Genomic DNA, 26,631 nt, shown 5'->3' on the forward strand with positions numbered 1-26,631 from the left:
CGAAAGTTTCGGCGGGAAAACGTAACTATTGTTTAATCATTTGAATGAATCATTATTATTTCATGAACTGAAAGTAATTCGAATTCATCTTGCTCTAATCTTACTGATTAACTGTAGCCATTTTGTAAATATATTGTGATTATCCGTTAATTCCTTAAGACCTGAAGTAACATAACTTCATGTAAATCTTGTCTTCACATATACAGATACGGAATAAATTCGCTGCTGCATATACCGCAACTCAAGAGCTTCCGATCCCTAATTTCAAGAGTGTCACATAAGTTATTAGAATCATTTTGTTTAGTGTTCACACTTTAGAAACAGGCGGATCCAGGATTTTTAACACATTGTGAGGCACACCAAAAAGACGGTTGCAAGGGGTGTCGCCCCCTTGGAGGAGGTAAAGGGGGCAGAGCCCCTTTCTTAGTTTTTATGGGACAGAGTGCCCTTGGGGCCGTCTTGTTTTGAGCAAAACAGACTGATTCAGTTCACCATTTTTGAATCTATTGAAAACGGGTTTGATATTTATTACCACATGTTGCATGTTTCAATATGATAAATCCGAGACTGACGGGTCAACGCCGTCACTTCTGTCACTTCTGTACCTGTACCCTACGACCTCAACTGGACAACAGATCATGATGCGTTTACTAGTCCGATAATAAGAAGGTTGCAAATTGCATGCGACGTGTTTTGGCACGAGCGGGCCGTTCAACCTCGTCCAAGTTGATCGGCATGTCACGATGGGCCGCGGTAGTTGCGCAGGCCTATATATTGAGGCGGTCTTCAGTTAATAAATAGCTCGGAATTCACACGTCTTCATGCCTACTATGACTAGCTTGAGCTCACAATTATTTATAGACCTAAGACCTAATGACGTAATAGCTTTATTTACATGTGCGCTTTCCTATGGGAGCGAAGTCGGGACGCCAGACGACGTAGGGACCGTCTACCACATAGGAAAGCGCACATGTAAAACAAAGCGTTACGCCATTAGGTCTCGCGGGCCTCTTGGTGTTGCAACTGGCATTCTTTATGCATGCACTTTATGTTAACATTGGTTTCTACGCAGGCGCAAAACATGTCCAATGAAAGGCTGCAGGCTGAAATGCATGCTACCGGTCGCAGTCCTCATGTTTTATGGTAGCGGGAACCAGTCGAGTGTTGTGCCTTCGATGCTTGCGTCGGCACATGCGCGCATAAATTTGAATTTATTAGCGAACTGGTGATGCATCACAAATGATACATCACAAATATATATCACAGATGATACATCACATATCACGTTCTCTTCACAAGAAGAGTGCATTGAATAATTATTCCAACATGTAAAATTTGCCTGTCAAATTCGTGAGCAGTCAACGTATCATTCCTAATGGCCCATTCATTGTCGCGCTTCTGAACTGCATTATGTGATAGGATGCCAGGAATTCCTGCTACTTGCCATAGAACAGAAAGAAAGTGCAACACTTTTTTGGAAACATTTTTTGCAGCGCTGTGATACGTTTTGCCATTCCCAATGATGCGTGTCTTTCAACTAATACTAGCTTTCACCGAAGCCCTCTGGATTTTTCTCGCCGTGTTCACGCCACACGGGTCCGCAGGATGTAACATCACGCACAACGCAACATTTGGCGGGAAATGCGTGATTCACATGGGCGGCCTGTTCGCTTTCCCGGGCAGCCCTGCCATAGGAATGCAACAAGAGGTGGCGCAGACGGCACTAGATCACGTCAACAGCTTGAAAGGGATTCTCGACGGCTACCATCTCAGCATGAGGTGGAATTGGACGGGGGTAAGTTTTATTTGGAAATAAAATTATACTAAGCTTATTTTGCTTTCGAAAGACTGCTGCAAACTGATGACTGACTAGAGTGACATGAAAAGTCAGGTCTGAAGTTTCGATCCTAGCAGAATCTGTCTCCATGGCGAAGTTTGATAAATAATCTTCTAGGTCAGGTCCTGCCTTCTTATCGATTTTTTTTAATTTGATAAAAGCACCAAGGAAATGCACCTCTCCTATCAGGCGTTCTTAAGAATAACATTGTGGTCACTTGTGGTCTTTAGCGGTAGGGCATATGATTCATGATCGCAAGATTGTGGGTTCGAGCCCGGCTGTGGCCATGCGTGTTGCGCCTCAATTACTCCTCTCAACCCAGTTGTTAAATGGGTACCGGCATTATTCAATGCTGGGAAGGTAACAGACTCGCTGTGGAAGTGGTGTTGCGATCCCCCCACAGCAGTATTTCATAGACTGAGTCTGGCCCAATCGCTTCGAAAGAGAGATGGGCACTCCGTTCCTGTGAACACAAGTTCGTCCCCCCCCCCCAAGAATAACATTAAACACACAAAAAACTCATTTCCAATTTAGGTAGGCCTACTCTGTGAAAAGACTAGATGTTCAGCTACCAAAATATATTCACACGAAAGGATGAAAAATGCACATTATACAAGTCTTGCACCTTATATGAAATACAGTTGAACACTAAAAGCGATTATAAAAATCACCTTGAAAATCGGACACTTTGCAACGTCACTGCTAGACAAGATGCTGTCGTTTTTGTGTGTTCAATTTACAGGGGACACTTGGAGAGCCATATTTCCTGGATGGGGAATAATCTTTTTTGGCCTTCCACTAAATTCTGAGCCGGGGAGGGGGGTGCAAAAGGAGGGTACTTACCATGATCGGGAAAGGGGAGAGCTCCCCCCCCCCCCCACCTAGCGCACTCTTAGTTACGCCACTAAAGAGATGTTACTTTTGTAACCATTGTGTCTGCAATTCATTACAAACGATAAACCAAATACTATATTGCGGGGTGCAAACCTATGTTCCCGAATTCCTATTATTCCCCAACCCTAACCCTAACCCTAAAGGATTTAGGGGAACCCAATACCTATATGTTAGTAGTGTGTAGGGTCTTGAGGAGACAAGATAAAAGAATTTTATGCATAATGCACAAAACAATGGACTCATTTGCATATCAATGAAACTTATTACAATATCAGTGAATTATGTTAGCATTATAAAAGAGCGCATTGGCGTATGTAAGTTTTATCGGACAAAGGATGGGTCTGAAAATTGGACAAAGGGGGACCCATCCCCTAGATGGAATATCGGACAGAGGAAGACTTGAACTGGAATATCGGACAAAAGGGAGACGCCGGATGGAATATATAGTACAAAGACGGGTGTTAAACGTTTGAAAATGACTATAAGAGTATCATTTCTATTCATTCAAGCAGTGTGCTAACAGTGAATGAAAAAAATTAAAAATGGAGGCCACACCAACAGAGCGCCAATTAAGTCAACTCGCTGGAAATCGCGTGAAAAAAATGTTTTTACTATGGGGGAAATGGAGTAGTAGCAGCGCAGTGAGGGCAGTATAGGTAGTGCCCCGCCCCTTTTTTTGTACACGTTCTATGGGGAAATGTGGGGGTGGTTTGATGAGCAATGAGGATCCACTGTAAAGGGTATTCAATAGAAAAGAGGATTAGTGCATGCATTGTGTAGGGATTATATATGAATTTGTTTGTCATTTTGGATGAATGGCATAGGTTGGACGGCGATCGGAACAATAGGGTCATTATACTTAGCAAAGCAACATTAATTAGGCAAGCCATACAAGATGCCAGTGTATTTTAGGCCTGTATACAATACGTTTCAATGATACTTTAATTTATCGATGGGCTTAGGATGACATTAACGGTACCCGGTTTGCTTTTTACATGGTCACTGTGGACAAAGGTTTTTCGTGGAGAGCTTTGTTAATGCACATGTAGTTGGAACCTCCGTAATTTGTTGGAGCCGCTGTGCCGCTAACAATGCATGCAATGGGTCAGTGAATGGGATGTTCATGTATCAGGCTCTGGGACCATCGCTTGCAATGAATGCCTCGGATCAATTCGTTTATCCAGCGCATGTCAAGCTAAAAGGGGGGATAATCGTCACAGTTATAATCGCTTCAATGACCTGCACTGTTAACATCCATGGTATCCCAGTCGTGAATGGGTTCAGACGTTACTAGCGTTAATGTCTATATAGGACTGGCTTGACCATTTGTGCACGTTCTGTGAGCAATGCGGGGAGGAAGTGTTGAAGTATGTGGGCCAGTTAGTCAGCAGATAAAGTGAATTATAAAGAATAAATATTAAGAGAATTTAAATGAAGCCTATTTACACTGTATTTTCAGGGATTTAAAAAAAAATTATTTATCATTATATCATACATACACATGTGCTTGGTTGTCTACGGAGAGTAAAATCACTTGAAGTAGGGATGAATGACCCTTATGTCCACACACTTGTAATACGTTATAAAACGATGTATCACACAGCTCACTGGTTCATACCGAGAACATTATTTTGGACTTTACGTCTTTTGGATTATTTCCACTTCTGTGAACTGCTTATTAACTTGGAAATTCGTGGTGTGTACCGTCAACGAAATAAAGTGAATGAAGTCAGTCTCTGTAGCGCCCATAGGGCCTAATACAAATGTCTATCATACATACGAGGCCAACTCTAGTTGTCAAAAAAAGGTAAACCTTATAATTTCAGACCTGTATTTTATATACGTTTGTCTTTTGTATCTGACATATACCTTTTTACAATACACTTTCTATATAAAGCTGTATAGAACTCACATAAGTTTAAAATCTCCATGCACGGGCATGCTCTTCCGTTCTAAGCAACTGAATCGTCGCCAGGTCCCCAATGTAACATAATGGTATGAACTCATTCGTCCATGGTATGAAATAGCCATAAGGAATTACTGTAAGAGTGACTATAAAGAGGTGACTATTTTATATATATATAAATATATATATATTGTTTTTTTAAATGACAATAATCTTTTTGAAACTACTAGTTTTTAATCATCACTGTCTTCCTTGTTTTCTTCATCCTCATCTTGTTGGAACAGTCCGTCAAATGTGTTACGATATTTTGGCGTTACTCTGTTTAGAGCTTTCTTTACGTCCATGCCTGTATTCAATTTTTGTTCGATATCTTCCACAATTTCTTGATGAGTGCCATTATCTTTCAAATGTAGGTAACTTGACAAAAAATCCTTGTATTTGTTGAAAAAGATTTTCTTGACTGCCCAAGGGGTCTTCATGTTGGCTTTTTCCTTGGCCTGATCTTTACTCATATCCCCGTTGATGTACTTTCCATATTTTGCACTCCACATCTCATCGGTCGCTTCTAGGGACTCTTTCAACCAGTCTCTATATGCGGTGTTGTCTTCCAAATCAGAACTAGACTAATCTTCGCTGGCAGATGATTCGTCATCTTCCACCCCCGTTATGGATTCCGATTCGTTCTCCTCAAGATCTTCGTCTTCATCATACGTACACTCAGATTCATAGTTTTCCATATCTTCAAATCTACGGCTTTTAGGATCGGGTTCAGAATTTTCCACCTCAACTTCATCTAGTTTAGATTCCTCTACAGTATGTTCATGACAAGCATATGGTTTGACTGCAGAAATAACATTATGTTGAAGCTTTGAAGCTTCAACAATTTACCACATTTAGTTAGTCCACATTTTGTTTGCAATCGATTACACATCTGTGAATGGGTACAAGCCTCTGACGTCTGTACATTGCTCTGTTTCATTTCTAGCGGAGTCGGGGAACCAGACTAAAAGAACGTGTTTTTTTTTCTTGGTTTTTCAAGAAACTATGAACACAAAACTTAAAACATTGTGTATTCCCTTTACACTCCTTATATAAATCCTATTAGACAGTGCAAGACATAGCAGAACAATCTGAACGGACAGCCCACCTCTCGAACCTTGTCATTTCGCGTGTGACCCAATAAGAAAAACACAAACGACAAAGTTAACTGACGAGAACGCCCGCTCCTTCTTTCGATGCTCAATAAGACCCCCAAAGGAATATATTTAAGTTCTCAAATCTTTCCTAAATTTATCAAGTACGTGGCCTACAATAATTCACACGTTTATATCCACCGTTGTATATGTATGATTAAGCGAACACACCAATTAGGGCAGTTTTTCTTTTACGATCATGTGGCATACAGGCCAGCTCTGGATGCCGAATTAATCTTCATGTCTGATTAAAAAGATTCATGTCACACAAAAGGCACTTATTTTTAATCTCAACAGCAGCCACGGAGATATAAGATACCCCTTACCTAAGCTTCTGTCAGGACCTATGTACAGCCTATGTTGTCAAATCAAATAATTATACTCTCGTGCCTTAAAAAGTCGCATAAAAAAACGGGTGGTTCTTTTTTCATTAAATTTCACTTATGATTAATTGCGTTAACATCCACCCACTTAAATATTAAAACATTAATGTGAACTTCCAAATATGGGAATACTTTACATAAAAGAAATCATTTGTAGCGGGGTCGGGGAACCAGACTACAAGAACGTGTTTTTTTTCTTGGTTTTTCAAGAATCTATGAACACAAAACTTACACTCCTTATATAAATCCTATTAGATAGTGCAACACATAGCAGGACAATCTGAACGGACAGGCCACCTCTCAAACCTTGTCATATCGCGTGCGACCCAATAAGAAAAACACACACGACAAAGTCCACTGACGCTAATGCTCCCTTCTGCCGATGCTTCATGAGATCCCCCAAGAAAGACATTAGTGCTGCCCAAAATTCATCAACTAAGTGAGTTTGTATTTGGTAGGCTGTAGTACTTTGAATAAAATATTTACCCCTTAGATTTGTCTCAATAACTCGAAAATAATATTGACAGTAACTATGGTTACGGCCAAAAACGCAGAAAAAAAGTGGTAAAAAACTAGCACATCAGAATGTGTACTACTCCTTAAAGCCACGTGCATGTGTAACATCATTTGCAATTACCTGCAAAATTACCTACCGAAAATAAGCGACAGAAACCTGGCTCAACTTAAGTGAAGATAGGACTGTTGTCAAATACACTGTCAAATTAATGTGTCTGACATGATATCGTTTTAAAGGGAAGATACAACATTTGCAAACATCAAAAAACGAAATGATCCACTTATCACGAAATACCTTACTGGATTGTTAGGGAATGACAGTCTAAAGCATCCTGTAAAATTGTGGCTCCTGGTGTGCTGACATTTTCAAGAAAAATTGTATTTTTCCAACGCTGGTAGGCCGACCAGCGCTGGAGAAAACTGGTAATTTTCAAAAACTACTCCATATTTCTTATATTTAGTTATTCCACATTTTCTTTGCAATTGATTACTCACCTGTGAATGGGTACAAGCCAGCTAAATTGATACTCTGACCGCACAATTCCCCAAAGTCTATAAATTGCTCCATTTCATCTTAAGTGGGGTCAGGGAGCCAGACTACAAGAATATAATTGGTTTTCTTGGTTTTTCCAGTATCTACAAGCCAAAAACGTGAAACAAGTCAGTTTAACAATATTTGCTAAAACATATAAATCCTCCAAATGCACTTATTTCTGAAAATTGCAGCAAAAGCCAATGTTGTACATTCCCTTTAAAGAAGACTAACATTGAAGGCGGTTTCAAAATAGGGTGCCTGCAAACACTTGACACATTAGCAACGGAAGCCAATAACGAGACCCAGAAATTGTGCATCCTTTCTCAAAATTTTTCATAAGGTGGAATTTTTGCGTCGGGGTGATATAAATCAAATTAGGTTTTGCCCTTCGCCGAAGTATAAATACTCAGAGTGTATACTCACCTAATTTGATTTACATCACCCTGACGCAAAAATTCCACCTTATGAATAGTTAATGTTGTACCCGCTGCTATGTACATCGGTACATATAGTACGTATTAAATTACAATTATTTACACAAGTAATTAATTAATTAATTAATTAATCGGCTAATTACCAACATGTAGGGATAATTATGAAGCAAAAGCTTTGAAGTTTATCCCTAAACATACAAAAAATAAACACAAGACTACTGAAACACAAGTACATTACGTACATGGAACACAAGACACTACGCTAAGCGAGACCCGACAAGGTTACATTAATGAGTGTATAAAAAACAAAAACAAAAACAAACACTGGAACCACCAATATTGGGTAAGTTTCCGATGCTGTACATATATGTGCTTAAAAGACATTGTTTCATTTTCCCTGTGAAAGAATGTAGCCCGACTGACTCCTTCAAATCTACCCTTAAATCAGTCCATAGCAATAATCCATTTGATGTCAGTTTATTCTTTGGTATTGAGGTACAATTGTAGTTGATGTAGAAATTACCCTTCGATGTCCCACGAGTGTCATGTGAATTCAGGCTACTTGCTTCTCGGTAATTATTCTGACAGCTTTCTTCTGTAATAAAAACAGTTTATTACATTTTGAAGTTGCGCCATCCTATATAAGAATACCAATTGAAAATTGAAAAGATGCTGTTTAATATTTTGAAATGAAATCTCTCGCGTATACAGTCCCTACCGATACCTGTACATACCTCTGCAATAGCGACATGATTCTCAATCAACAATCAGTATAAGTACACATGTTGTCGAGGTCGCTGTGGATAGGTACTCCTCACAGTAATTAATGATTATCGTCGAATTATTAAAAAGTGTCCCCGCGGGACGATTACATTAACCACCCTCGAGGATTGTTTTCTTCCAAACAATACAATTTCAGGCGGAGTAATTTCAGAGTATTTTGTACCGGCCCTATCTTCACTCGTAGCAAGGTTTTTCTCATTAAATCGGCAGATTCCGGTAATTAACGATGTTCCGGTGTCCCTGTAAGGAATCAAGGAACGGCCCCTGGTGAACCCATACGGAGCCATTAGACCGACTATCACTAACTTGTTCATTTTGTATGGCAGGGCGATTGCTACAAAATCAATTAATTTTATTGGTCGTTATGAAATGAGACTCTATTTTGTCCACGACCGAATGGTCAGAAAAGTGCAATACGTACTATGCATGCGGCCCAAGGGAAAGGCAGACACCATGAGAGCAAAGATAAATGGGAGCGGGATTTTCAGGTACAACTTGAAGATTCAAAAATATGAACTAAGGATGAAATGCCACCCACCAAGTTAGGTTTAAAAAGAGATATGAGAAAGAGCCGCTTCCTTGCTGCTGACTGCGCAATAATCACGTGTACGCGTCATGCAAAAACCTGCACAGCTTCGCGAAATTGGCAGATTACCAAGCATTTAAATATTGTCAGAAACAGAACTTCAACCCAAAAAAACACACAATTGCTTGTCCAAAAGTACCAATCGCGATAACTTGTATACAACATACTCGGATAAGTTTGATTCATCTGACGCAAGCTGTAATTCACAAACCGACTTGAAGGCATATAGGATCTGTTGCTTTTCGTGCCTTTTTTCTTTCTAACACCATTTAATATCCAAAGAAGAATGTTAAAAGACCTTATCTGTTAAAGTTTCAGCTCAGTGGATATTACACTTTTTGAGGAAACAAAGAAAAGCCATGCACCTTTTGATCATGAAACACGATTTAGTCAATATTACTCTTCATTCCAATAAATTAGTCAATTGACTGATCATTGGAAATCATCTACATTTCTTGATTTCTTGAAAATGACAGCAAGCCAGATGGAAAAATTTCATGGGGTTTTTAGTGCCAGTACGATGTGGTAATAACTACTGTAGATATTCAGTTCTGATAACAACTTGTCCTGCTCCACCATGCAAAGCCTCAAATCTTATACCAAGTTAGATTTTTGATAATAGTTCGGTAGGTTACTTTTGGGATAAATGCAAACGATGCTATGTGCCTTTATATGCCTTTAAATCAAACTGTCACTCTCATGTCATTATGGATAATTAACTGAGACTGATTACAAGAGGGAAATTGTTCAGATTGTTGGGGTTTGGGTAAGAATTTAATAGATTGTGATGTTTCCCATAATAGCTTTCATGATTTAAGTGAAACTCACCCACACCTCAGTCTCCTGTGTCCCTAATATTCTTTGTAGAGAGCTGATCCGGAGGAAGGGTTGCGAATACTGTACAATCTAGCCTACTCCGGAGCACCCGTACCAATCATATGGGGACCACTCCTACCACAGGAGGCAATCATAGTCAACAAGGTAGCGGCGAGATTCAACATCGTTCAGGTGACTTCATGCAGTAAATGTGCATTTTTTTTAAAATGCATTATTCATCCGAGTATTCAGATTTGATTAGACAATGGCAAAAATTGCATCCTGCTGATTATGGGCTATATTGAGCTGCTAATTGCTATTAATTGCTTTTTAAGTCAGATCAGTGCCAGCACTGTTTTTCCTGAAGTGCTGTGTCTTGACTTTGAGAGGATACGAGGACAGAATCAGTCAGCTATAGTAATAGGAGGGAAACCCCTCGAGAACACATTGGTTACAATCCATGCAATGAGGGAGGAACTTATACAAGCCTATTCAAACGTGTACTTGCGTTTTAGGGAGCGCCTACAAACTCAATCGCAAGTGCTAGCTGGAACGGAAACAGGGATAGTGGAGAGCCTGGAAAGCTCGAAATCGTTTAACCAAATCCGATTGCACACCTTCACTTAAATTGTTTTTTTTTTGCAACTCTTTCAAAAATTCCAGCCATGCACTCTTCAATCGTGCCGATGTTCAAATAAAACATCGTCCATGTATCTTGCTCGTGAAAGCGAACTGGACATCCAATCATTACGCATAACACACGCTACATTTTCCATTCAGTTTATTACAAAAAATGGTGTTCCATAGAAAACAGTTTCTAGTAAATTATAAAGGAGATGTTGGTCATTAGGGAGACATTTTAGTATCTTTTTAATATACTGTTTCTAGAAGGAATGTTACTGTCGACGGTTGCTTAGAACTGTTCCTTAGATCGAGAATAGTATTGGCCTAATTAAACCATTTTGGGACTGGAGAATGACAAATGGGGCATGCCCAGTGTGGGAAGGTTTTTGTTTGTGCTAACTATTTTCATTTCTCCCTGAGGTACCAATCTCAGTAATTATTAATAATATCATTATTTAGACTGATTATCAGTTGCACTAACCGTACCTAAAGAGGTGAACCAATCAATGGGAAGTCAAGTTTGTTTCTGAATCAGATCTGACAACAGTGTTGTGAAAAACCAACCAATCAGAGCAAGATTTTTTTTTAGCTCAAGTAAAGTAATCATAAACTGTGGATGTTCTTAACCTGTAAGACAACCAAAACCAAAGCGGATAAAAAGCTTCAGCTTCAGAACAAGGCCAAGGATGATGAAGTCGAATCCATGCAGAGACGAAACCGAGATTTAGAAAACTTCATTTATGATGAATTCTTAACTGACAGATGTGTGTAGCATCAAGCCCAGCGCTAGCAGATCGCACCGTGTACCCTTACACAGTCAGAGCCTACCCAAGTGACAGATCCCGATTAGTGGGCGTGGCAGCATTTATAAGGGAGATGGGGTGGAGGCGTATCGCATTCATCTTCGAGAAGAATGCCGCTTTTCAAAACGTGAGGATGCTCATATACGTCCATGTTGGATGTAAAGATGTATCTTTTTAATGTTATTTGGGCATATATCATCGGTATATGATCTCTTGGAGAAAACAATTTTATGATGTACAAGGAAATATTGCTTTGCATTATTTAATTTAAATTGGCACTGAAGACCATCCAGTCTGCTCGTGGAGAATAAAAAAAAATAATGCACTCATGAAGATGGTGGCGAAATTTAAAACATAAAGACGGTTTATTTTCCATACAAAGAGATGTTCTTACCAATTGTTTCGTATCAAACTTTCCTTCGGCAAATTATGAATATATTGGTCGATAAACTTCTCATTAAGCATGACGAGTGCAGCAATGGCGTTAAATGTGTGTTCCATGTGATCGGACGCTGTAACAGTGAGACGAGAAATATGACGCATTGTTTGTTTTGGTTGCATTAATGTTGTTCAATCATTGGCGAATAACATCTGTCGCTAATTGTTGTATATGTAGCACAGAATATAATCCAGATCTTCTTTTTTTCACAGCACATGAAGGACTTTCGTGAAATTTTAGAGGCTGATGAGGTCGAAATAGTTGCATCTGAAGGAGTCAAAAACATCAATTTGTTGCAAGTGCATCTTCAAAACCTCAAGGTATTGCATTCAGAGGAATTTAAATCGACTTTCCTGAAATTTCAATTTCAAGTGTGAGTTCTATTTGTAAACCCGGAAATAGAAAATCGGGAATGCAAAGCCAGACATAACAAAAGTTGTCATAACCGACCTCACGCGCGGTTCTAGGGGGGCAAAAAAAAATTCGCCGTAGCCGATCAGGTGCGGATCCAGAGGGGTTTGTTTTTGTGTCAACCGACCTGCCCGACCTTTGGAAAACTTATGATAACTTTCTTTTTTTCGAACAATAGAATTACAATTTCTCTTTGATTTGATTCTAGCGCCAAGACGTCAGAATCATATATACCGGATTTTCAAACGTTCTGGCGACTCTGAAGCTTTTCTGTCAGGTGAGTTCATGGACATTGATGCTTAAGAAATGAGCCCGACTCCTTGCATGGCTGGCTCTCCACCGAAGAATCCCGCTAATGCGCTCTCCAGACCTAGAAAAGCAGAGACAATTCCATGCTAAAACGTAAAAGTAAAGTAAAGGGACGAACCTGTGTTCACAGGAACGGAGTGCCCATCTCTCTCTTTCGAAGCGATTGGGCCAGACTCGAGTCCATGAAATGCTGCTGTGGGGGGATCGCCACACCTCCTCCACAGCGAGTCTGCTACCTTCTCAACATTGAATAATGCTGGAACTCGTTTAACACCTGGGTTGAGAAGAGTAATAGAGTTAAAGCGCCTTACTCAAGGGCACAACACGCACGGCCACGGCGGCCACGGCGGGGTTGGAACCCACAATCTCACGATCGTGAATCCTATGCTCTGCCGCTAGATCACATGTGCCCTAGCAAGCATTTCGTGTTTCCGCAAGTATTCTTGTAGCTTGGGTCACTAGCCAAGATAATTTCAGAGTTAACTATACTATAAGTGCAGAGTGGTGATCATGAGCTCGTTTCAGTGTGCTTTTTAAAAGGCATAACTATAGCAACGGTGGCCTTTGTGGAGATAGTTTTAATTGTTAAAGGGGTTCTGATGACACAACTTCACATGACAGGAAATGGCCTGTCACTGCGTGCAGTCATGAATCATCTTATAGCGCCTGCCTATCCATTATCTGTCAATTCATTTTATTTGAGCCAAAACCACACATCACACCCTCTGATTCCCAGAGTGAAACTATCAATTGAAGGATTATAGACGATTTAGAGTGGAAGTCAGTTATGCTGTAGGTTTACACAGTCAAGATGTTTAAGCCGAATCACCAAGAGCTATTCTTGAGTAAATCGGGGGTGGTTCTTGCCTCGGGATGATTCTGTTAGTTCGGTGAAAGAGCGTGAAAGACCGGGAAGTGCCCCGACAAATTTTTTTATTTGAACATCTTCAAAAGTGTCGGTGTGATTCGGAAACCAATTTCAATTCGTGGATTATTCTGGTTGTATTCACAACTAATTCGGGAATGTGGAATCTAGCATAAGATTGAAATACTGAATTTAAAACAAATATATCAAGCGGAAACTCGAGTGAAGACTGTGTCTATTAAGGAGGAAAGAATGGACTAATCCTTCCTCCATGGTATCTAATACGATTAAATGAATTCCACTCTAAAACGTTTAGGCCTTATAGTTTCAGTCGATGGGAGTGAAGTCATATTGATATTTTGCTCACGCATGCGCCAACTCGCCAGCCGCCTTGACAGCCAGGATAAGCAAACATGTCTGTCTGATAACAACGCACGGAACTGCGAACGATTAAAGATCTAGATTTCCATGGCAATAAAGATGTATTTTAAAACCTCCTTTGACGTACAGATGTCGTATGAATTTATTCAAAGTCATCATTCAGCTGTGTTTTTTTTTGTTTCAAGATTATTATTATTATTATTATTATTATTTATTCGACCTCAACAAAGAATTACAAACAGTGATACAAAACCAAACAAAAATTACACAAAAGTGGTTGAAACGCACAACAAAAGAAACGTATAAACATGTAATTTAAATTTAAATTAAAATTTAAATTATTAAAAAATCATGAAGTAGAGGGCATGCACTTTAAATGACAGCTGGAGTGGGCTTCCCAATTGGGAGTTGAACAATAACCAGTAAGACACAAAAAATCACAAAGAAAACGATTATGTGGGTCAGGGACCGCAAAAGCAAATCTAATCACTGTTGCTCGGAAGCATGCGGACCCGCACATAATGACAAACGAACAAGACAAAAAAGGCAAACAAGTACGCAAGAACAAGATTACAAATGGCAGGGAAATAACACAATAAAGGGAAGCCCAAAGATTAAACTTAAGATTAAGTTAATTACGCTATAATGTGAGCTGGTCATGGAAGTGTGTCTTGAGACTGGCTAGAAATGAGTTTAGTGAATTAAGCACTGCAGAATCCCGGATTGAAGTAGGTAAGTGATTCCAGAGTCTAGGAAAGCGACGAGCTAGGTGTTTTGCCAATTTCACTTGTAACTTTCGTTTAATTGGGTTTGATCTTTAGATCGCCTTCTTGAAGAACAACAAGCAATTACTACTTGCGGAAATTTGGCAATAAACAATACCACCTTGGTCGTACTTTACGTGTTGCATCAGACGTGCGCTGTGCGGGTGCCGGAGATGAGTTCGGGACAATGGATAAACGAGGGGGATTAGACAACAAACAAATACCTCGGTTCGGTTTGCGGTAACGCCATGTGGTAATAACTTCTGCTCAAATATAGACTTTTGAAAAGAATTTGTCCTGCTTATTATCAACTTTCGCTTTGTAGTTTTTTTTGATAAGAACAGTCCTGCTTTAAGTTCTAAAAGAACTTGTCTGATCACGTATTCGGCAGTATGCTACTGGTACGTGTTTTCACAGCTTAAAAAAAATTAAGTCCCAAATATCGATACATATTTGGAGAGAATAGTTCATTAGCTTTTCAACAACAAAACATATTTCCAATCGGGTCATATTTATCGGTCAATGGCCAAAATGGCCAATTGAAAACAAGTGCTGCTTTTACATCAGTTTGCCCTTGCGGTATGCTATATGCACAACACGTTACGGCGCGCACACACCTGGGCTTGTCTATCCAGTTTCTCTCCCACAATTCATTGCGCGGCCGAGACTTCGAAAATAAGGCTTATCTCTATAAGGCTTATCTCTATATCTCCTCCATAAGTAACACTCGTAGGAAATAAGACACTTGCTCTACCTCTTCTTAATGCGAGATTCGTGTTGCAGGCTTACATCGCAGGACTGACCGGTGCCAAGTACGTCTTGATACCCCCGAGCTGGGCTAACTTTGAATGGTGGCTGGTCGGCACACCGTCAGATATCGAGCCTTGTACGGAAGAGGAGATCATCTCTGCTGTGGATTTATCCCTACATTTCAACGTCAAACATCGCTCCCAGGGTCTACCGGAGCTGGACTTCAACGGAGTGGTACGTGCGTCATTTGATCAAGGCCTCATTTAATATAGCTGCCATTAGTGCATGAATCAGTTGAGTATACTGAAGATATTTTGAAAGCCGGTAATGGTGCTTGGCCCAGAAAATTGATATACGATATTCATGAAATGAGGCCCAAGTTTCATTGGAGATAAAAGCTATTGGAAAAAATTCTGAGTATACAAGTAACCATAGTCGGTGTGTTTTTTTCTCTTTGGGAATTGGTTGATAGTTGGGAATTTCGGTACAATCAGACAGTTGGGCACTTGCGTGGAAGATGGAAAAACTCCCCACATATTATAGATGCGTATAATCCTCCGTCTAAAACACACAAAAAAGTAATATGGCATGAAATATATCAGTGATTCCAATTTATTCAACTTTTTTGAGGAGGATATACAAAGACAAATTTTGTCTCCAATAAACCAGCCATTCCCTCAATTTTTTCTCGCGAAATTATAGTTTTGATCATTTTGTCAACAAAACCATACGCATTTTATAATGATTATAATGTCGATCATTGCATGTTACACTGTGAGAACTGGGAAGGCTTTGCGTCGTGCGTTGATAAGCAAAGTTAATCTGATAGTACATGGACTCCACAGACAGAGCATGACTGCACCCCAAAAACGTTTTCTCAACCCCCAAAACGTTTTTGAACGTTCTTTTTTTTCAAAACAATATGCTCGGTATGATTGAAATGTTAAATTATAATACAAAGAAATCCTAAACTTCATGTCAGTGCAAAAATCGCCGTTATTGATTCAGAAACGTTAATACTGGTCACTCCACAGTCGTGGAAATATCGTTCGAAAAGGTCCCCAAATCTATTTACTTATATCAATTTCTAGAAATTCTTACCAGTGGTTAATTCACGAGTAGTTGAACACTTATCATCTAAGCATATTCCAAAATTTTAGATTAATCTGTTGTGCAGACGCTTGTGTTACACCTTGAACTATCTCCATGATAAATTTCGACTAGGATTTCATGTGCTGAGCAAATTAACACGTGCTCTTCGGGTCGGCTGATTTTGCAACAAAACTTTGCATGACTTCGCGTGGGTCTCGGTATCGACCAATAGAAGCCTGTCAAAAAGGGCGATATTTATTTATTAATAACTCATGAAGGAGGCAATCGTACACATTTTTATTGCACACCATATATGGATAGGAACCTTATTAATATTCGTGAGGATTGAACAGATTGACAGATATAGCAAACACCATTTGTTACAGCTTTGAAAAATGAACGTACCCAAGCCCACTTTTCCTATTTTAATGAAAACTACTGAACTTGTCAAAGCGAATTTTAGCACATAGCTGGATCATTATAAGAGAAACAAACTCAGAAAGTGGCATGGAGATACGTTCTTTAAAACGGGAAAAATTGATGTTCAAAGATTTTGCCCGCGAACATCAAAATGTCCGTGTAACGGTAATTTCAGTTTGTTTCATTCGAAATATATAGTATTACGCAAGCCTTGCAAATCGCCCTAAGCTTCATTTGATGCAATTCACAGAAACCCTTGCCAGAGCATTACGACTACTACAACAGCATTTTCCCATTCAGTAATAACCTCGTGCCGGTAACGCACGACGGCATCATGTCCGTGGCACTGGCCTTGAATTCCTCCATAGCGGACCTGCATCGTCTGCAACCTCCTCGAAGACTTGAAGATTTCAGCTATACCGACACCGAGATGGCGAGGGTGATTTTGAACCACGCCGAGAACATGGAGTTCTCTGGATTGTCGGTAATCCAGATTTGTATTCAACAATCAAAATGTTCACCCATTCAATGTAGGCCATTCGTATAGGAAGATGTCATAATGATGAGTGATATATGAAAATAGTGATGAGTGATATTTGAAAATGAAGATCAGATATTGCTCTTTCTTTACCACATGAAGAAAAAGTATACAAAAAGCTTATCGTATTCATTATCGTGGTATCCATTCACATTCCAATGTGCAAGTGCAGACACCTGCGAAAAGGTCATCATTTAGTGTAAAGGAAACAAAACATGATACGGATTGACCGTATGGAAAAGGCTCACAGCGAAAGTAGGCCTGCAGCTGTCGCAAGACAAAAAAGGGATTTTGCATTGATTACCTTTTAGCGACAGGTGTTTTCACTGAAGATAGACCAAGAGATCATACTAGTCTTATCTGTAATCAGGCAGCAAAGTTTACCGTTGAAAACACATATGCAGAGATGTCCCCACAGCCTTTTACGATAATAGACCTATGGGTTATGCTCCTATAATGTGAAGAGATAGACTTTTTATTAATGGCGTTGTATTGAAGCTGGGTACTTTGTTCATGTGCGTGGCACTGTGTGCAGTGTAGAAAGAGTATGTTAAAATTATTCAGTGTATTCACTATGTCGGTCTGCTTTCTTGGTAGGGTCGTGTTCGCATTGAGGATGGCCAGCGTGTAGCACAGACAGTCTACATTGATCAGGCTCAAGGTGATATCATTGAAATGCCATTTTTTTCCCCTGTAATTTGAATTAAAACTACCATTAAATATTACTAAAATATCAGGGGGGAAAAATGGTTAGTATAAGTTTCTTTAATTTTGAGACCAAATCAAGTGTCGTGCCATATATGGGACTGTTTAAGAATTACAGGGGCATGCATAAAACAGCCTTGGAACTCTAAATGAGTGCAATATTCGTTCCGTATACTTAATTTGCATATTGGCTGTTTATTTGGTTTTAATGTATATCCATAATACTACTGAATGTTTAAGAAAATTGAAAAGTATGGATTTTTTTTGTATTTTCTCTTTTAGGCACAAGTTTGAAGAACGTGATGCAATACCAGATTCAGGAAGCTGCCCTGGTAAATTCTGAGACCACGAGTATCCAGTGGCCAGGTAATTGAAACTTTTAAAGCTTATCAATCAAAAAGTGAAAATTTGAATTCGGATGTGAAATTACATGAGAACAGAAGTTGCACGCAGCGGTTAAATTGAAAATTACAGACTCTTTACAGATTATAATTACCCTGTTCAGTTTTATCATCGTTCGCTGTACAGTTCATTGTTAAATGAACCCTTCAAAATGCCCCTTCATGTCCCTTCAAAATGAAGACGTGCCTAAAAGAATGCTATTTCAGTTATTTGCATCACGCCTCTATACGATGTCCTATTGAAGTGCATACGATATGCATGATTAGCCAGGCACCATGGTGTCACCAAAATGCTAGTGAAAATCACAATAGTTCCAGGAAAATTTAAACCACAATCTGGTGCACAATTAGATAAGAAGTATCCTTTTGGGCGAAATTCGTGGGTATTCATCGACGAGAATTGATGTGCGTCCACGTCACATTCCGAATCACTTTTGAGGAGTCGCATAAATTAATGCTATCTACATGGAATCGATAAGGATATTTGTTACCAAACCTGCCCATAGACAAAATGTGAAGTAAAAAGAAATCTGCACTATACTTGCATCTTAGAGCAATGGTCTTGGGACGAATTTAAAATTGAAACCCAACTTGGGGTTGTCAGATGCGACCTTTTTTCTTTCAATCGTCTCCGCCAAAATTAGCATAGACTTCCTTGGTTTCTGAGCTGTTTTGAAATTATCATTCTCTGACGCAACGAGCTCCCGGTTACGGAAACCCTTACAGCCGAAGTTTAATTTACTTTACCCTTATCTAATCAAGTTGCCTACGAGCTGAGCACAAAAGGGTCATTAACTGTGGCGCAGTATACGAAGCAATTAACTTTTCAAATATTGAGCATCAAACGAAACCAAAGCAATGGATGGTCTTTTTTTAGTTATGCCCTGTGGGTAGCCTGACGAATTTGACGGAAGTTGGTCCGAGGTAGTTCAATGATTGAGCTACAAGAGAGTATGTTAATTTTACCTAATACATTTTTGCGAAAAAAGATATATCAAAAGGTTCCACAAACAACAAATGAATTCTATTTGATAAATAGACAAAAACATATACAATGGGAAAATGCTGTAGTTGTATGCTGAATAGTAACACAAAAAAAGAAGATAAAATGCAATTTGATAATTAAAAGAATGCATTGTTCTTAGCATTCGACTTCGGGTAGACACTGAACTTCTCTTCGATCACAATTGCATATTTCATTCGCAATGCATGAACGTTTAATCACATATTCCTTATGTCAACCGAATAAAAATGTCAGTTTATTTCATTTGAAATTGCGTTTATTTCTAAATTTTAATGATGGGGTTTCGGTCACTGCAGTAATCGTATTAAGTTTGGACTACGACACAATGTACACTTGCTTTCGCATTGTTCTGTGCACTTTGTCATGCGCGATGCGTTAGTAGTGACCCGTATTTAATAGTTTGCATTTTTCAGTATTAAGGTAGTACACGGAAAATCGCATGAACTATGCAGATGTGGCATTGAGAGCAGAGCATTGAGAGCAGAGCATTGAGAGCAGTGTGGTGTAACTAGCTAGAGTGAAACGTCGGGGGGGGGGGGGGCTGCTGGGAGTGCGGGAATTTTTCAAGGGGGACACTGAAGGCAAATGGTTTTTTTTTTCAATTCCAGATTTTGAAAGTGGGCCGACACCAAGGGGGCGCGAACATCTGCTGGTGGGGGAGGGGGGCACGTGCCCCCACCCCCACCCCGTAATTACGCCACTGATGTAAAGTGATACCTTTTTAATCCATATGTAAAATCGTTCAATACTTTAAAAAACTTCGCATCACAGGTCAGCTTCAAATGGTAAAAAGGTGTACAATGATGCATTCTTTTATGACTCGTAACCTTTACTCAGGTGGCCATGTTCCGGTGGATGGCGTTACAAGGAGGTCCCTAGTCCTGGAGGTCTCGTCCACCGCACGGGCGATTCTCTTCTCCCTAGCCTCGCTCGGTGCCGTCCTGGCGTTAGTGTTCCTCTTCCTTAACGTCAGATACAAACACAGAAGGTACAACTTCACATGTGATTCATTTTTGGGCGATTGTTTAAAACTGTCGCCGGTTTTTTGCCTCAACGATGGCGCTTTGTCCCTTTAGTTAATGTCAAGGACATTGAAGATGCTTGATGTTGGCTGCGTATTTTAGGATAAGATGTTCCTGACGGAAGCGAGCACGGACTCGATATTAAAGGGCCAATGACATGAATTTTCCTGGGGAACATATTCTGTGCAATTTTCTAGTCCTCTTATGTATGAAAACAACTTAACATCCCTTTTTGGTTAACATTTAAAATGTTCCATGCTTTTCCAGACGAACGAGGGCGCTGCTGCTGTTCAGGAAGACACTTTTCGGTTTAGGGGGTTTTTGTTCCAAGTGTGAACCCAAAATGTTGCCATTTTAAAAACATTTTTTGAGAAAATTTAGCGAAGGTACCAGCGAACAAGGTTTGAGGTACTTTACTTTTTACCGCCCCTAAATCCAAACAAATACCAAAAAGCTTGCGAAATTTTTACAGAATCTCAAAGTGTTTGATGTGGCACTGAAAACGAAAACGGCGGCATACTTTACTATCTACCCTAAAAGATATAATTTGTAAACTCATATTTTGAAATTAACTTCTCAATTCTGAAGCAAGAGACAATCACTTATTCGCTTCGTTAAATTAGGGCCATCAAGATGTCGAGTCCTCCCCTGGGTAACCTGACTGTGGTTGGTTGTCTGCTTCTCTACGCCTCCGTCTTCGCTACAGGTTGGGACAAGAAAGACCTGTCTGATACGGCTATCATCATCAAGTGTCACGTGAGTAATCCCACGGTGTGATCGTACCGCAGAAAGCTCAATGACGACACGAACACACACTTGTGTCACGTGTTCTTAATTTGATGCGCGCGTGTAATTGGGCAAAACTATTTGTCAAGGAACACTAAGTGCGCGCGTACAGCACCTGCGTGCGTATGGCATAGATATAGAACTAAGTTCTATATCTATGGCGTATGGTTCCATTGCACTAATTACGCGCTCATAATGATACAACCATGGACATCTAATATATGTTTTCCCGGCTATTTGAAAAGGTTTTGCATTCAAATTCACCAACTCTAACATTCAATTTCATCCACGAACAATTTTACACGCTTTTACCAAAACCAATTTAGTCATTTACCATTCAATCTTAAAGTTTGGTCAACCTCTTTGGTCACCTGATCGAGAATATTCGTCATAACAGATAAACTTCGCCTAAGCTGTTGCCGAATGGCAGCATTCAGAGATCGAACTCGTCTGATATAAATCAATTAGACGAATTTGATTTCTGAAAAACAAGGTTTGGCGTAGACGAGACGAAATTGAATACTCTGGGACGAAAACGTTTGCACATTGTTTCAAATTTGGCTGAACTAACTTTGAAATTGTCTGATAAAAGACGAAATTAAACATTGAAAGTGCACTAAATCGATGTTGATGGACGAATATTAGAAACGGTGAATTCGAGTGACAAACGTTTTAAAATAGCCGGGAAAACCTGTAAAACATAGATTCGACATTTTGCTCTCGCGTCTTTTAGCATGATGCTGCACGTATAGAATATTTATGTCAATTACGCAAACGCTCATCACGTGTCCGTATGCGGGTAAACATATCGTCACAGGCCGCTTGACTCGGCCTGTTTTGCTAACAAAATTCACAACGTAAAAGCACAAAATGTCGTGTCTAGGTGTTATTAGATGTCTATGGATACAGGCAAATCGGACATAACGAGAGGCACTCATGAGCAAGGAGGCACTCAGGAGTAAGGCCAGTGGCGCACCCAGGATTTGGCTTTGGGGGGACTCACAATTTTTTGTTTTCACATTTTTTAGAAGTTTTTGTTTTTGTTTGGGGGCGAACTATTTTGACATTGGTGGCGCCACTTATACTCCTATTACATTATAACACAAAATAGGTCGCATACATATCACCAAGGTCAAATCGTGGGACTAAGAAGAAATTACCTCAAAAATGCGCCACTGAGTGAGTAGGGCAGTGATTTGTTTTTCACTGGAAACTTTCATGTCGTCCTCACAATGGCACAGAGTCATTTCATGTCCCCATGTACATCTGAAACAGCTTGTGTTTGTCCACAAATACATTTCTAGTGTTTACGTGTTTTGAGAACCCTCCTCGGGATTTGTATTCTTGTTGATTTCAGCTGGAGAGGATGCTAATCTCCCTCGGGCTTTCGTTTGCTTTCGGTTCTATTTTTATGAAGACGTACCGGATACACGCTATATTCAGCCGTGCAGTGAAAAAATTCCAACGGATTGTGAGTAATCTTTCAAGAATATCTTGTGTTCTATAGAACGATTTTGAACATTTCAGTCTTCCATCGCAGTTTTTTTTTCATGCACTCAATAATTGAACAGAAGACGATGTTTGCCAAACTAGGAAAGCATATTTATCTGGATAATCCAACAATACAAATCAGAAGAGGAATTTGTTTTTAGTATAGAAATTTGTTATTAAAGCTCTTGGCTTGAAGTTTCCGACATCACTTCAAGGATAGAAACAGCTTTCAACTGGAGGGTCCTAACAAACTTGATTGAATTCTGCACTGGGGAACCGAAGATGATTTTATAATTTGAGTGACGTGTTCTAATTACACTTTACTGTGTGAACTGGCAGCAAGGTTAAATTCTTCCAAGGAGACACGTTCTAAGTAAATTGTTTGAAGAAAGGGAGACACTTTTGCTTACAAGGATTTCTTATACATGTATCTAGATTATTATTTAAAAGTTTTGGTTTTGAGAAAGTTGTTAGAATCAGGGTAATGGGAGGGTTTTTGTTTGTGCACAAGTCTATATGGAAATGTCTTTTAGTACAAATAGGTTTTCCCAGCCAATTTCCTAAAATGTTCATTCAGTTCTGAAAATCGGACATTCATTTTCGTCTGCATTTAAGAATCGCTCTGAACAGGCGTTTCATTTTCGCTACCAGAGCATTCGATTCCATCTCAGTTCAATCAATTAAGTGATTAAGCAGCACCTTTCGTTTATGTCCATTCAGATTCGTTTACAAAACTTCGTTTTTTTGCTTTTATAGGGCGATTTCAAACATTCACCATTCAATTTCACTTTTAGTTTAATGCCATCGGCGCCAGATACAAATAGGTTTTTTTTTTCATTAATCGTCAATCAAATAAGCTGTACCTGAAATCAATTTAGAAAAGGTATACTTACGTAAATGAATGCACGGGTAACGTTATTGGCCGTCTGTTTCTCAAAACCAAATGCACGGACAATGAAAACGATTTAACTTTCGTTGAATTGAACTGGGATTAAAGACGTGCATTCAAATTCAGACGAAAACAAATTACCAATTTTTAGAAGTGAATGGACATTTCGGGAAATTGGCCGGGGAAAACCTATATTATAACAGTATGGTGGTACATTTAAAAACGCTGTTTCAGCGTTTCCACCTTAACATTCTTTGAGGCTGAAGTTTTAGCTATAATGAACTTTTAAAACAGTACAGAGAACTGGAATCGGTCAATATAAAGGGGTTAACGAAACCTCAGCTTTCTCTGTGGTTCGGATTCAAGGAGTTGAGATATCCTTCTCTAGAGATTCCGTTACATTTTTGCAGTATTGATCCGTTATTTGCAGCTGATAATCCCCCAAACAAAGAAATAGAAGAGCACTCGGTGGAGTACATTTATTTGATTTGAACGTTACAGGCTTCTCAATCTGTGCGAGATAAATCCAATGCCAGAAACGAAAACGTGATTTGGCAAACCGTACAAATTTTAGCCAACGGGCACTTGTAAAACTCTTGGTGGCAGCAGATATGCTTCACCCTTGACGCGAAATATGAAGTTGGAGTTTTATACATCTATACTACAATTCAAGGAATCTCTGTCTGTCTGTCTGTCTGTCCGTCGGGCTGTCTGTCTGTCCGCTGATTATCTCCAGAACCGGGTACCGTATGGAGTTGAAAATCGGCGGGTGTGTTGCTCGGGACAACAGAATGTGCAGTGCCGAGTTTGAAGTGGTTTGGATGAGCGGTTCTCGAAAAAGCTGCAAAAAACCAGTATTTTCTGAGGCCTAGCGCGCCAGAATATAGCCTAAAACACAACGCACTGCCGTTCTTTTCAATTGTTTACGTCATGTTTGAGCCAGAGCGCGCCTGCTTAATATGACGCAAAAAAGCAGTATTTTTTGAGCCTCAACGTGGCAGATTATATACCTAGAACGCGCGCAGTCCTTTTCAATTGTTTACGTCATGTTAAAGCAAGAGCGCGCGTGCTCAATATGACGCAACAATGTAAAAAGGACGGGCACATCATGGGGTTCTTTTCAATTGTTTACGTCATGTTCGAGCTAAAGCGCGCGTGCTCAATGTGACGCAAACAGTGCAAAAAGGACGGGCACATTGTAGGGCGATAGCACTGCACACCATGTCTTCGTATGTACATATACGTGAGTGGCATGCACGGGCACATGCATTTTTTAGTCAACTGAGCAACCATTACTGCACTGTATGTAGGCGGTCGACACCATTGAATAATGTTCGTTGTTTGCACGAGCTGCAGTTCTTAACTGCCCCTTCCGAACACGCACATTTTCGACTGGCCCTGCACTAGTCTATACTACAATTCAAGGAATCTCTGTCTGTCTGTCCGTCTGTCTGTCCGTTCTGACCAGACCACCCTTGTGGGGTGATGTTCCTTTCAGAACACATCACCCCACTTTTTACACAATGGAAAAACATCACCCCAGAAGGGAATCTTTAGAAAAAGGGATAATGGGAACACAATGCTATCACCCCACAAGTCCGTCTGGCTAGAACGTCCGTCTGTCTGTCTGTCTGTCCGCCGATTATCTCCAGAACCGGGCACCGTATGGAGTTGAAAATCGGCGGGTGTGTTGCTCGGGACAACCGAATGTGCAGTGCCAAGTTTGAAGTGGTTTGGACGAGCGGTTGTCGAAAAAGCTGCAAAAAAGCAGTATTTTCTGAAGGCAAACGCGCCAGAATATAGCCTAGAACTCCGCGCACTGATGCTCTTTTCAATTGTTTACGTCATGTTTGAGCTAAAACGCGCGTGCTCAATGTGACGCAAACAATGCAAAAAAGACACGGGCACGCGCCATAACTCTATTGCACGCGCACGGGCATTGTAGGGCGATACTATATTGTCCAGTACCGTTTGTACGCCTACGTGGTGGCTGCACGGGCACATTATTTTTGCAGTCGACTGAGCCACCTTACTGCAGGACGATACCACTGTCCAGTGGGGGAGAGTAATATTTGCGCTATTTTTGCAGCCTTTTTGAGAAACACTCGCACAAACAATTTCAAACTTGGCACAAACTTTGACGTAAGTTTGCGTTCAATCTGTGAAAACAACACCATTGAATCGCGTGCGTTGTTTGCACGAGCAGTTCTCAAAAACTCTGCAAGCATGCAACCAATACCTGTGGCTAAGCAATTTGCGCTTCCCAAACAAGCACATTTTAGACACAATACAGCACGGTTGTACGCCGTACGAGGGCGTGAGAGGCTGCACGGGTATACGCATTTTGTCGTCGACTGAGCAACAATTACTGTAGGCGACTGACTGAGCAACCTTTACTGTTGGACGATACCATAGTCCAGTATGGGTAAATATCAGTGCCAGGGGATGGCGACGTGTACAAAGTGCGCGTTTAACCTATAAAATTATGTGCGTTCAACCTGTGAAAGCTAGCAACATGTAATGTGCGTTGTTTGACGGGCATGCGCGCGCACGTGCATTGTAGGGCGATACTATTGTCCAGTATGGGTAAATTATCTATGGGGTAAATAGCACTGCGTACATGTTTCCTTATGTTCACGTACGTGACTGGGTGGCTGCACGAGCACATGCATTTTTGCAGTCGACTGAGCAACCGTCGATGTAGTTATATGGGTATTTCACTGGAATTCCTGGAATTAAAGTGGAGATTGTCTGTCCACATGTAAAAAGATATGTGCGTTCAATCTGTGACAAACACCACTGAATCGTGTGCGTTGTTTGCATGAGCGGTCAAGCAATTTGCCCCTCCCGAACAGGCACATTTTCAACTTGCCCCTCCCGAACAGGCAAATTTTCAACTGGCCCTGCACTAGTCCTTACTCTAATTCCAGGAATCTCTGTCTGCATCGTATGAAGTTGAAAATCGGCGGGTGTATTGCTCGGGACAACAGAATGTGCAGTGTCAAGTTGGAAGTGGTTTGGACGAGGGGTTCTC

The 26,631-nt window shown here is 40.2% G+C and overlaps 1 protein-coding gene across 1 annotated transcript in view; it reads left to right on the forward strand.

Moving 5' to 3' along the window:
- The first annotated feature begins 1,477 nt into the window (after nucleotides 1–1,477).
- Nucleotides 1,478–26,631, forward strand: part of LOC119737881 (gamma-aminobutyric acid type B receptor subunit 2-like) — a 31,259-nt gene continuing 6,105 nt past the window's right edge. Inside the window, exons 1-12 of the mRNA XM_038212517.1 lie at nucleotides 1,478–1,795; nucleotides 9,935–10,075; nucleotides 11,270–11,437; nucleotides 11,962–12,069; nucleotides 12,369–12,437; nucleotides 15,263–15,463; nucleotides 16,992–17,225; nucleotides 17,877–17,940; nucleotides 18,267–18,350; nucleotides 20,247–20,397; nucleotides 21,055–21,187; nucleotides 22,575–22,688. Coding sequence (XP_038068445.1) covers nucleotides 1,520–1,795; nucleotides 9,935–10,075; nucleotides 11,270–11,437; nucleotides 11,962–12,069; nucleotides 12,369–12,437; nucleotides 15,263–15,463; nucleotides 16,992–17,225; nucleotides 17,877–17,940; nucleotides 18,267–18,350; nucleotides 20,247–20,397; nucleotides 21,055–21,187; nucleotides 22,575–22,688 — 1,743 coding nt within the window. The 5' untranslated portion in view covers nucleotides 1,478–1,519. The remainder of the gene's footprint in view (nucleotides 1,796–9,934; nucleotides 10,076–11,269; nucleotides 11,438–11,961; nucleotides 12,070–12,368; nucleotides 12,438–15,262; nucleotides 15,464–16,991; nucleotides 17,226–17,876; nucleotides 17,941–18,266; nucleotides 18,351–20,246; nucleotides 20,398–21,054; nucleotides 21,188–22,574; nucleotides 22,689–26,631) is intronic.

Source organism: Patiria miniata, unplaced genomic scaffold, assembly GCF_015706575.1.
Source record: "Patiria miniata isolate m_02_andy unplaced genomic scaffold, ASM1570657v1 HiC_scaffold_3, whole genome shotgun sequence".
In the NCBI taxonomy this organism is placed as follows: Eukaryota; Metazoa; Echinodermata; class Asteroidea; order Valvatida; family Asterinidae; genus Patiria; species Patiria miniata.